The sequence below is a fragment of the Phyllobates terribilis genome, unplaced genomic scaffold, assembly GCF_046119375.1.
Source record: "Phyllobates terribilis strain yellow unplaced genomic scaffold, ASM4611937v1 Scaffold_3__8_contigs__length_932513732, whole genome shotgun sequence".
Classification (NCBI taxonomy): Eukaryota; Metazoa; Chordata; class Amphibia; order Anura; family Dendrobatidae; genus Phyllobates; species Phyllobates terribilis.
Genome location: NW_027362763.1, coordinates 530,459,558 through 530,472,662, shown reverse-complemented (window position 1 = coordinate 530,472,662; position 13,105 = coordinate 530,459,558). Strand labels below are relative to the sequence as shown.

The following is a 13,105-nucleotide window of genomic DNA, read 5'->3' as shown; positions in this document are numbered from 1 at the left end:
GGGACTCGGCCAACTCCCAGGCAATTCCAGAGCGTGGTCCAGGGCTCCCCTCTCTTCCTTCCTACTGGCCGTCCCCACCAGGGACCCACCTTTGTCCGGCTCCCTCGGGCCTTCTGGTGGCGAAGCCTTTCCCGGTTTCCCTGACCCTATACGGTATGCCTTCCTGGTGGATATGGTGAGGGGTCGCGCCAAGACTTGACCACGACCTCCGGTTCCTGGCTAAGGATAATTGGCCTCCACCAGTTTGGGATCCGGTACCCTGTTCTGCCAACCCTTCACCCGTTATTCCGTGGGATCTTAGGGTTCCCTCTTTTCTTGCGTCTCTGGGCCTTTCCTGGTGTTTATGTTCCTTCTTCCTCTTACTTCTCTCTCTCTCTCTGCTTCAGGCCTCCACTTCAGGCCTGGCTCTGGAGCTGGGCCCGGACTGAGCCACAGCTCCCTGTCAGCCCTCTCTGGCTGAACTCTCTCAGACTGCACTCCTCTGCACCTCACCCCCGTTCTATCATGGTGCCCACCTTTTATACTCCCTTCTGACACCCGAGCCCAGGTGACCAGCACCCAATGGGCTCCTACCTATGCCCAGAGTCCCTCCCCTGTCTGCTCCTACACCACTGGGATATTCCTCCCCCCTCCCCACTCCAGCCAGGGACAGACGCTGTCGTACCTGCACATCTATCTGGTGGGAGTACCGTTGATCTGTCCCCCGGAAATGGGGTGAGTGTAGTGTATGCAGCTAACTGAGCCCCGTTCCCCACTCCTTCCTTACCCGGGAGTGGAATACCGCACCTCTGGTTCGAGGTGCAATACCGCTGTAGCAGCCGAGTCCTCGGGGTGCTACATTTTTCTTGCTAAATATATTATTAAAGCTTATGGGTACTATATTCTGAGATCCAGGGAACTAATCTGATAGCTGTACATGGAGTTAGTAAGGAATTTTTCCCCTAATATGGGGCAATAACCATTTGCCTCATGGGGTTTTTACCTTCCTCTGGATCCACGTTAGGTTATAGGAAGAACTCGATGGACTTATGTCTGCTATAAAACCATTGTTTATCTTTGAACGCATCTAAATGATGAAGAAACCACATGATCACACAATACACAGTACAGCAGACTTATCAGGACTAGGGCATGGGGAGAACCGGGGAATTTCTGAATCCCTGTACTAAATGGCTCCTAATGAGAGCTGCACTCTGCTGAGAGCCATTGCTCCACTTTCCCCATAGCCTACAGATGCCATAAGACAGAATACAAGTGTGTGAGACATTTAGGGAGCTGCGCCATGTTTAGCACGCAGTGTGCGCCATTTAGGACAGATTATAAATGTGCTGCAATGTGGAGATTGTAAAAAGACACCTAGGCCAAGTTCACACGTCCAGTATTTTGTGAGTTTTTTACCTCAGTATCTGTAAGCCCCAACCAGGAGTGGGTGATAAATACAAAAGTGGTGACGTGTTTCTATTATACTTTCCCTCTGATTGTTCTTCACCTGGTTTTGGCTTACAAATACTGAGGTAAAAAACTGACCAAATACTGAACATGTGAACGTGACTTAAGTGGAGTTCCACAGAGCAGAAGCTCTAATAACCAGACACTGCTTTATTCATAAAGTTGGTTCAAAACTTTGAAGACGACGACTACGTGGTGCTGCGTACGTGTGAAAAACTCAGCGCCTTCTAATGTCCTAGCAGCAGTTAGGGGGACAGAGAGGAGACTGATAGAACGGAGGTCTTCGGTAAAATGGCCGCCGCGTTATCACTACGGAGTAGTATCACGTGACAGCATACTAGTAGTGTCCTGAACAGTTCGGCCTCTTGTGACAGGAGCGTTTCGTGCGCTTCGGCCGCACACGGTGACGTTGGCTGCTGCAGTGGCGGCGCCGGCGCGGTAGAAGCAGAAGATGTGCAGGTGGTGAACGGAGGAAAGCGAGAACGCGGCGTCCGCCATGGCCAGACACCGAAACGTGCGCGGGTACAACTATGATGACGGTGAGAAGCTGAGCGGGTGGTGGGAGGAGCCTCAGTGATCCGAGCCTGCTGGCCGTGCAGGACGCTCCTCTCCATATGTTTGCTGAGCACCGGCCGTAGGTTCCCATATGGTGGCTCGGTAACGCCGTGGATCCGCCTCTGGGAGCTGTCCGCTCCATATTCTACCATGGATTCTCCTAGGGAGGTGTACAGCATAGAGGAGTTGTCAGAAGTGGCTGCAGCTCCCTGATTGGTTGGTGTGGGCCGCTCAGCCATAGTCCTGTCACTTGTAGGGCCCCTAAACCATCACCCACTCTCCTAGACCCCACCAGGTCCACCCATGTTTACTAGTATTGTTGACATTCTTGTTATTGAGGTACATAGACTCTGGTACGTGCCGGGGTCCCCAACACTCTTGTGATACTTTCCACAATGCCCCTTCCATTTTACATGGACCCCCTTAGACTTTAAAGGGGTCCACTTCCCAGACAACCACCTGTTTTCCTCTTGTAGAATAATATCTTTACCCCACTCTGGTGCCGTTCCAGTACTGTCGGCAATAGCTGTCCCAGGGCTCATGTGACATTGTCATGCAATCCCTGCGGCCAGTCAGCCCTGACTTTACTCTCCCCTCCTTCATACAAATCACATACATCCGGATGTATGTGATTTGTCCAAAGACAGGAGAATGAAGCCACAGTGTCTCGCGATCCCCGGGAGAGCCAGTGCAAACACCACTGGAACGGCACTGGAGGGGAGCATATGTGTTACTATTTTATTGAAGGGGAAACATGGCGATAGTTCAAGTAGTGGAAACCCCTTTAATGGATGAGTTTGATTTCCAAAACCGATAAGAATAGGACATGCTCTGAGTCGGAGACGTGGACCTGTTTTTAAAATGGATGTTTATCAGTGTGTTGATCGAGGAAAAACGCACCTGATGTCATCGCGTCACATTGATGTGTGAATGCTACCTAAAGAACATCAACATAATCTCGCCTGGATAGATTATGGTGAACACCTCCTTCCACATGTATTGTACTATAGAATAACGACTATCCCATACATCTGGATTCTCAATTAGGTTGCGATCAGACATGATGTATCAGTACCAATCGAACAAATCACTCAATGTGTAAAGCCTCGTTAAAGTGATTGCCCACCTTTTGAAGATCATTTAAATACCCGCCGCAGTTAACTGGATAAATGCTGCTGTCAATCACCGGCACCAGCATTTAACACACGATTGCGGGGCGCCGATGGGTTGTCATGACAGCTAGGGATCTGCAGTAGACCCCCGTGCCGGTCATTGTAGATCTCCTATGAACGCCGGAGATCTCATAGATCATGATTTTTGCTACACATTGCAGTGCTGAAGCCCTGCTACATGTAGCACAGGTGATCGTATGATTGCAGCTTCCAGTCTCCTAAGGAGACTATTGTGGGGGTTTTGTTTTTTTACTTTTTATTGGCTACAAGTTCAAATCACCCCCCTTTTTGCCCCATTCAAAATAAAACAATTAAAAAAATAAGAAATACACATATTTGGTATTGCTGCGTTTAGAAATGTCCGATCTATCAAAATATAAAGTAAATGAATGTGATTGGTAAACGGTGTAAAGATAAAAAAATCAAAACTCCAGCATTACGTTTTTTTAGTCGCTGCAGCATTGCAATAAAATTCAAAAACAGGCAATCAAAACATATCTATCCCAAAATGATATAAATAAAAACTTCAGCTCGGAGCGCAAAAAGTAAGCCCTATCCTTGCCCCAGATCCCGAAAAATGGAGACGCTGCGGGTCTTGGAAAATACCAACAAGCAAATTTTTTTTTCTTACAAATTTCAGATTTTTTTTCACCACTTAACTAAAAAAAAGAACCTATACCTGTTTGATATCTTCAAACTCGTACTGTCCTGGAGAATAATAATGGCCGGTCAGTTTTAGCATTCAGTGAACGTGGTAAAAAAACTAAAAAAAAAAAACAATTCTGGAATTGCAATTTTTTTGGAATTTCACCACATTTGGAATTTTTTCCCGTTTTCTAGTATACAATATGGTAAAATCAATGGTGACATTCAAAAGTACAACTCGTCCAGCAAAAAACAAGCCTTCACACGGCTTTATTGACGGGAAAAAAAATAAAAAGTTATGGCTCTAGGAGGAAGGGGAGCAAGAAACGAAAGCGCCAAAACGGAAAATCGCATGGTGGTGAAGGGGTTAATGAAAATTATTTTTAGCCCCAAAATACATGTATTTAAGAAAAAAAAAACCCAAAGGTGGCTAACCCTTTTAATTACCACTAAAAGTTAGATACATACTAAACAAAAAGCAATGAGAGCAAGACTTATAACACTATAATGATTTTTAGGGAATTTTGAAAAGAACATGACATAAAAATTTTAAAAATGTGCTTAAAATTAGATATACATTAGCTTATATCAGAGAAAAAAAGTGCTAATGTTGGCTTCCTGTGTAGGGAGGACATATTTGTAAAGTGATTGGCTCATGAGTTTCCCCATTACTCTTATTGTTACTTATTTTACTGACATTACAGCACTTACCGTGACACAATTCCTCTGCCTATGCAGGTTGCCTAAATTCCTTCTTTTTTCTGTAATATCATTGTGTATCTAATGTATAAGTACATTTTTAATATTTCTGTATCACCTTTTAAAAATTGACAAAATCATGATGTAACGTAATTATTATAAGTCTTGCACTCATCCCATTTTTTGGTGTTTGAGACCTTTTCAGCGGATCCCACTCTGACAATACCTTATACACACAGAGTGAATTATGATCATGGATTGTTGGGGATCTTTCATGCAGATTTCACTTCCAATTTGCAAAATATAAAATCCACCGCAGAATCCTTATGTGGCATATGCAGATTTCTGGGAATGATGGGTTATAATCCCTATGTACAGAAACACTGCTCTGTCACTGGATAACCAGAGAGCTGCTCAGGAACCATGAAAAGCTGGGTGATCAACCTCTGACTGCTGCCATATTTCTATCCCCCCTCAGGTATGGATGTATATAGAGGTCCCTGAGTGGTCCTCATGTTTCTATGGTTGTAGTCTTGTCGTTCCATATCCAATATATTAAACTATTCAATAATTACTTTCATAAATGCTCTCTTAATATTGAAGTTTAATTAGTCACCGTCATTTAACAAACATTCCATAAATCAGTAGTATAACTATTATAAAAAAATGTGTGATGTACCTTATCAGAGAAATCAGCTTCTTCCTGAACTCATTATTCACTCTGAAAGAAAACTTCAAATCCATCTTCATTAAAGCACATGTACTGCCCGCACACTGAAGTATTAAATTGCAACTCCTATTACGTTTTCTAGAGAGGGGATGGAGGAAGAATGAAAAGCTCTCAGCTCATTGAGAGACCAGGCAGACAGACAGATTGCCCAGCAGCTTCTAGAAAATGTATTTCACTCACAGAGCTGGATTCACAGTTGCACAGCTCAGTACTGCTGTATAATGTCCTACATGTAACTGCTAGGTCTGGCCATGTGCTACAGAGAACTCAGAGCAGGAATCCAATCCGTATTTGTGCGTGCTTTGTATAGAAGACATCATAGCAGCTAGTTTCCATCCAGTAGTTCAGAGAGACCTGGAAATCAGAGCTGGAGCCTGCAAAGGAGAAAATCAGTAAGTGGCCATAAAGTGTTATTCCTCATACCGAAGGGTCTTTCATCCTCTTAGAATAATGGCCATTCTTACTGATAGATAAGACATTATTAGCTTACTGTTGTACCTAAATTCAATATACAGTGATATGAAAAAGTTTGGGCACCCCTATTAATCTTAAGCTTAATGTTTTATAAAAATTGGTGTTTTTGCAACAGCTATTTCAGTTTGATATATGTAATAACTGTTGGACACAGTAATGTTTCTGCCTTGAAATGAGGTTTATTGTTCTAACAGAAAATGTGCAATCTGCATTCAAACAAAATTTGACAGCTGCATAAGTATGGGCACCTCACCAGAAAAGTGACATTAATATTTAGTAGATCCTCCTTTTGCAAAAATAACAGCCTCTAGTCGCTTCCTGTAGCTTTTAATGAGTTCCTGGATGAAGGTATTTTTGACTATTCCTCTTTAGAAAACAATTCCAGTTCAGTTACGTTTGATAGTCGCCGAGCATGGACAGCACTCTTCAAATGATCCCACAGATGTTCAATGATATTCAGGTCTGGGGACTGGGATGGCCATTCCAGAACATTGTAATTGTTCCTCTGCATGAATGCCTGAGTAGATTTGGAGCGGTGTTTTGGATCATTGTCTTGCTGAAAGATCCATCCCCTGCGTAACTTCAACTTTGTCACTGATTCTTGAACATTATTGTCAAGAATCTGCTGATACTGAGTGGAATCCATGCGTCCCTCAACTTTAACAAGATTCCCGGTGCCAGCATTGGCCACACAGCCCCAAAGCATGATGGAACCTCCACCAAATTTTACTGTGGGTAGCAAGTGTTTTTCTTGGAATGCTGTGTTTTTTTGCCGCCATGCATAATGCCTTTTTGTATGACCAAACAACTCAATCTTGGTTTCATCAGTCCACAGGACCTTCTTCCAAAAAGAAATTGGCTTCTCCAAATGTGCTTTTGCATACCTCAGCCGACTCTGTTTGTGGCGTGTTTGCAGAAACGGCTTCTTTCGCATCACTCTCCCATACAGCTTCTCCTTGTGCAAAGTGCATTGTATAGTTGACCGATGCACAGTGACACCATCTGCAGCAAGTTGATGCTGCAGCTCTCTGGAGGTGGTCTGAGGATTGTCCTTGACTGATCTCACCATTCTTCTTCTCTGCCTTTCTGATGTTTTTCTTGGCCTGTGTAACATACCTGGCGGCGTCCTTGCATAGTGGTCCATCTCCTACTGTGCAAGAGCGCGCACTTGATCTCCAGTCCAGAATGTCTCTCTGGCTTCCCTCCATGCTGTCTGTTTGTGTCTGCTTCTGCTGCTTAAGGGCGGCGCCCGATCACTTCCTGCTTTTTGTACCTGCTGTGGGTCACACCCCTTGTGCGTCCTCAGCCTATTGCTGTCTGTCACCTGGTATTTAACCCAGCTGCCCCAATCAATCCCTGCCTGAGCATTGTGTTTCATTCAGTGTGTGCTTTCACTCTGAAGGTGCCAGGTCCCTTTCTGTGTTCTCTTGTCTGCCTATCCTGTTCCTCCCGCCTTCTAGGGGCCGATTACCTAGACCCGCTCCTGTATCTTATCTGTCCTGTCTGAACACGCTCCTTGCCTGTTCGTTCCGCCTCTCTGGGGGCCGTATTCCCAGACCCGCTCCTGTATCCCGCTGCAGTGTCGGTCTCCTCCGTACACTCAGTTCCAGTCTGAACTCTCTCCTATCTTTTACCTGTTTTTTCTGTATGTCCGTTCCTTTCCTTTTTCTGCAGAGTCTGAACTCGTACCTAACTCCTGCTTGTTGTCTCTGTACTCCCGTTTGTGAGTTTGTGGTCCACGCTCTACTTCTCTGCAAGTACCCTGTGGGTATCTGGCTCTGCCTTTCCCTTCCTGTCTGTTCCGTGTGAACTGAGCCCTGTCCCCCCTGCTCTGCCTTGCTCACCGCTCCGGCGGTTCTAGCCTGCTCTGCCTTGCTCACGGCTTCGGCAGCCTTGCTCCGCTCTGACCCTTTTGCTTGCTGCTCCGGCAGCCTTGCTCCGCTCTGACCCTTTTGCTCGCTGCTTCGGCAGCCTTGCTCCGCTCTGACCCTTTTGCTCACTGCTCCGGCAGCCTTGCTCCGCTCTGACCCTTTTGCTCACTGCTCCGGCAGTCTCGCTCCGCTCTTATCCTTTTGCTCACCGCTCCAGTCGGTCTCGTCCTGCTCTGCTCTTGCTCACCGCTGCGGGCGGTCTCGTCCTGCTCTGCTCTTGCTCACCGCTGCGGGCGGTCTCGTCCTGCTCTGCTCTTGCTCACCGCTGCGGGCGGTCTCGTCCTGCTCTGCTCTTGCTCACCGCTGCGGGCGGTCTCGTCCTGCTCTGCTCTTGCTCACCGCTGCGGGCGGTCTCGTCCTGCTCTGCTCTTGCTCACCGCTGCGGGCGGTCTCGTCCTGCTCTGCTCTTGCTCACCGCTGCGGGCGGTCTCGTCCTGCTCTGCTCTTGCTCACCGCTGCGGGCGGTCTCGTCCTGCTCTGCTCTTGCTCACCGCTGCGGGCGGTCTCGTCCTGCTCTGCTCTTGCTCACCGCTGCGGGCGGTCTCGTCCTGCTCTGCTCTTGCTCACCGCTGCGGGCGGTCTCGTCCTGCTCTGCTCTTGCTCACCGCTGCGGGCGGTCTCGTCCTGCTCTGCTCTTGCTCACCGCTGCGGGCGGTCTCGTCCTGCTCTGCTCTTGCTCACCGCTGCGGGCGGTCTCGTCCTGCTCTGCTCTTGCTCACCGCTGCGGGCGGTCTCGTCCTGCTCTGCTCTTGCTCACCGCTGCGGGCGGTCTCGCCCTGCTCTGCTCTTGCTCACCGCTGCGGGCGGTCTCGCCCTGCTCTGCTCTTGCTCACCGCTGCGGGCGGTCTCGCCCTGCTCTGCTCTTGCTCACCGCTGCGGGCGGTCTCGCCCTGCTCTGCTCTTGCTCACCGCTGCGGGCGGTCTCGCCCTGCTCTGCTCTGCTCTTGCTCACCGCTGCGGGCGGTCTCGCCCTGCTCTGCTCTCGCTCACCGCTGCGGGCGGTCTCGCCCTGCTCTGCTCTCGCTCACCGCTGCGGGCGGTCTCGCCCTGCTCTGCTCTGCTCTCGCTCACCGCTGCGGGCGGTCTCGCCCTGCTCTGCTCTGCTCTCGCTCACCGCTGCGGGCGGTCTCGCCCTGCTCTGCTCTGCTCTCGCTCACCGCTGCGGGCGGTCTCGCCCTGCTCTGCTCTGCTCTCGCTCACCGCTGCGGGCGGTCTCGCCCTGCTCTGCTCTGCTCTCGCTCACCGCTGCGGGCGGTCTCGCCCTGCTCTGCTCTGCTCTCGCTCACCGCTGCGGGCGGTCTCGCCCTGCTCTGCTCTTGCTCACCGCTGCGGGCGGTCTCGTCCTGCTCTGCTCTTGCTCACCGCTGCGGGCGGTCTCGTCCTGCTCTGCTCTGCTCTTGCTCACCGCTGCGGGCGGTCTCGCCCTGCTCTGCTCTTGCTCACCGCTGCGGGCGGTCTCGCCCTGCTCTGCTCTTGCTCACCGCTGCGGGCGGTCTCGCCCTGCTCTGCTCTTGCTCACCGCTGCGGGCGGTCTCGCCCTGCTCTGCTCTTGCTCACCGCTGCGGGCGGTCTCGCCCTGCTCTGCTCTTGCTCACCGCTGCGGGCGGTCTCGCCCTGCTCTGCTCTGCTCTTGCTCACCGCTGCGGGCGGTCTCGCCCTGCTCTGCTCTGCTCTCGCTCACCGCTGCGGGCGGTCTCGCCCTGCTCTGCTCTGCTCTCGCTCACCGCTGCGGGCGGTCTCGCCCTGCTCTGCTCTGCTCTCGCTCACCGCTGCGGGCGGTCTCGCCCTGCTCTGCTCTGCTCTCGCTCACCGCTGCGGGCGGTCTCGCCCTGCTCTGCTCTGCTCTCGCTCACCGCTGCGGGCGGTCTCGCCCTGCTCTGCTCTGCTCTCGCTCACCGCTGCGGGCGGTCTCGCCCTGCTCTGCTCTCGCTCACCGCTGCGGGCGGTCTCGCCCTGCTCTGCTCTGCTCTCGCTCACCGCTGCGGGCGGTCTCGCCCTGCTCTGCTCTCGCTCACCGCTGCGGGCGGTCTCGCCCTGCTCTGCTCTGCTCTGCTCTCGCTCACCGCTGCGGGCGGTCTCGCCCTGCTCTGCTCTGCTCTCGCTCACCGCTGCGGGCGGTCTCGCCCTGCTCTGCTCTGCTCTCGCTCACCGCTCACCGCTGCGGGCGGTCTCGCCCTGCTCTGCTCTGCTCTGCTCTCGCTCACCGCTGCGGGCGGTCTCGCTCTGCTCTGCTCTCGCTCACCGCTGCGGGCGGTCTCGCTCTGCTCTGCTCTGCTCTCGCTCACCGCTGCGGGCGGTCTCGCTCTGCTCTGCTCTGCTCTCGCTCACCGCTGCGGGCGGTCTCGCTCTGCTCTGCTCTCGCTCACCGCTCCGGGCGGTCTCGTCCTGCTCTGCTCTGCTCTCGCTCACCGCTCCGGGCGGTCTCGTCCTGCTCTGCTCTGCTCTGCTCTGCTCTCGCTCACCGCTGCGGGCGGTCTCGCCCTGCTCTGCTCTGCTCTCGCTCACCGCTGCGGGCGGTCTCGCCCTGCTCTGCTCTGCTCTCGCTCACCGCTGCGGGCGGTCTCGTCCTGCTCTGCTCTCGCTCACCGCTGCGGGCGGTCTCGCCCTGCTCTGCTCTGCTCTCGCTCACCGCTGCGGGCGGTCTCGCCCTGCTCTGCTCTGCTCTGCTCTCGCTCACCGCTGCGGGCGGTCTCGCTCTGCTCTGCTCTGCTCTCGCTCACCGCTGCGGGCGGTCTCGCTCTGCTCTGCTCTCGCTCACCGCTCCGGGCGGTCTCGTCCTGCTCTGCTCTGCTCTGCTCTGCTCTCGCTCACCGCTCCGGGCGGTCTCGTCCTGCTCTGCTCTGCTCTGCTCTCGCTCACCGCTCCGGGCGGTCTCGTCCTGCTCTGCTCTGCTCTGCTCTCGCTCACCGCTCCGGGCGGTCTCGTCCTGCTCTGCTCTGCTCTCGCTCACCGCTCCGGGCGGTCTCGTCCTGCTCTGCTCTGCTCTCGCTCACCGCTCCGGGCGGTCTCGTCCTGCTCTGCTCTGCTCTCGCTCACCGCTCCGGGCGGTCTCGTCCTGCTCTGCTCTCGCTCACCGCTCCGGGCGGTCTCGTCCTGCTCTGCTCTGCTCTCGCTCACCGCTCCGGGCGGTCTCGTCCTGCTCTGCTCTGCTCTCGCTCACCGCTCCGGGCGGTCTCGTCCTGCTCTGCTCTGCTCTCGCTCACCGCTCCGGGCGGTCTCACTCTGCTGTGTTTGTCCGCCACATCTGTGGTTCTGTTCCAGAGTCCCAGTGTGTACTGGGTCCTATCCCGCCTGTGTTCCTACCTGCTAGTGCCTTCCTGTCTGCACTCTAGCCGTGCTTGCCTGTACCCCCCTGCCTGCATACCCGCCTGCCTGCATACCAGTTGTGCCAGCCTAACCAGTCTGTTCCTGTATTCCCCTGTGTGGGTCAACAGCCGTGTCCGGGGTCTGTCCTGGAGTAGCACCTGGTCCCTCTGCTCGGTTCCTCCTTGGTGCACTGGCGTCGTATGCCGTCGTGCGACCCTGGTCGGATCGGGTGAATACCTAGTTACGCCCCTCCAGGCATTCACTCTCCGGCACGGTCCAGTGGAATCACACACACACGCCGCTCAGCCCGGGCATGTGCATTACAGCCTGCCACTTCTGGCCTTAACAAGAACTGTCCCTGTGTTCTTCCATTTCCTTACTATGTTCCTCACAGTGGAAACTGACAGGTTAAATCTCTGAGACAGCTTTTTGTATCCTTCCCCTGAACAACTATGTTGAATAATCTTTGTTTTCAGATCATTTGACAGTTGTTTTGAGGAGCCCATGATGCCACTCTTCAGAGGAGATTCAAACAGGAGAACAACTTGCAAGTGGCCACTTTAAGTAGCTTTTCTCATGATTGCATACACCTGGCTATGAAGTTCAAAGCTCAATGAGGTTACAAAACCAAAAAAAGTGCTTTAGTAAGTCAGTAAAAGTAGGTAGGAATATTTAAAACAAGAAAATGATAAGGGTGCCCATACTTATGCACCTGTCAAATTTTGTTTGAATGCAGATTGCACATTTTCTGTTAGTACAATAAACCTCATTTCAAGGCAGAAACATTACTGTGTCCAACAGTTATTACATATATCAAACTGAAATAGCTGTTGCAAAAACACCGATTTTTATAAAACATTAAGCTTAAGATTAATAGGGGTGCCCAAACTTTTTCATATAACTGTACTTGCCATTCATTTTCACTATGAAGACACTATAGCCTTGGCCACGTCATAATACGTTACAGTTCATCGCTGTGTGCAGCCGTTTTGCACATCACTATTATCTATAGGGATTGGTAAAACATTTTTACTTTGCAGGTTCATGGGGGTTAATACCTTAATAACAGTATATTTTGGTAATTGCATATACTCATGCTTTAACTAGACTTTTCCTGACTATTATTTTTTATATATTTTATCTTTTAAAGATTTTGATGATGATGACATGTATGGACAGTCCGTAGAAGATGACTACTGTATCTCACCAGCCACAGGTATACATTAACTCTATCCTCTGACACGTGTCAAGACATTCCACAAGCTGTTTCTTAGGTATTCGATTGGCTAACCAAGTCCCACTTAAACCAATGCCACAAATTTGGCTGTGTACACAAAGCATGATACAGTTCTTAACTGGCCACAATAAACAGGAACGCGCTCTGTCCAATTTAGAAGAAAGTTTCGTGTAGGGAACTTCAACAACTTCATCAATGTTTAATCCTGCAGATTAGTCTCCATAATGTGATGCGCAGGGAAGTAAAGCTGCAGTGGTTACTGCTACCAAAGTTTGGAGCTGTGATACTGTTCATTACAGGTGAATGGTGGTAATGATTGTGACCTGCCCAATCCAACCATTATCAGTGATAATGATGACTATAGGTGAATGGTGGTAATGATTGTGACCTGCCCAATCCAACCATTATCAGTGATAATGATGACTATAGGTGAATGGTGGTAATGATTGTGACCTGCCCAATCCAACCATTATCAGTGATAAGGATGACTATAGGTGAATAGTGGTAATGATTGTGACCTGCCCAATCCAACCATTATCAGTGATAATGATGACTATAGGTGAATGGTGGTAATGATTGTGACCTGCCCAATCCAACCATTATCAGTGATAATGATGACTATAGGTGAATGGTGGTAATGATTGTGACCTGCCCAATCCAACCATTATCAGTGATAATGATGACTATAGGTGAATGGTGGTAATGATTGTGACCTGCCCAATCCAACCATTATCAGTGATAATGATGACTATAGGTGAATGGTGGTAATGATTGTGACCTGCCCAATCCAACCATTATCAATGATAATCATGACTAAAGGTGAATGGTGGTAATGATTGTGACCTGCCCAATCCAACCATTATCAATGATAATCATGACTAAAGGTGAATGGTGGTAATGATTCTGA

At 50.7% G+C, this 13,105-nt stretch overlaps 1 protein-coding gene across 3 annotated transcripts in view; it reads left to right on the top strand.

Annotated features, from left to right (window-relative positions):
• The first annotated feature begins 1,773 nt into the window (after positions 1-1,773).
• HBS1L (HBS1 like translational GTPase) overlaps positions 1,774-13,105 on the top strand; it is a 99,928-nt gene continuing 88,596 nt past the window's right edge. For 2 of the 3 annotated variants that reach the window (XM_073671282.1, XM_073671281.1), the window contains exons 1-2: positions 1,782-1,988; positions 12,112-12,177. In XM_073671282.1, coding sequence (XP_073527383.1) covers positions 1,946-1,988; positions 12,112-12,177 — 109 coding nt within the window. In that variant the 5' untranslated portion in view covers positions 1,782-1,945. Of the gene's footprint in view, positions 1,989-12,111; positions 12,178-13,105 lie in introns of all 3 variants that reach the window. The other variant, XM_073671284.1, reaches the window with a different exon arrangement.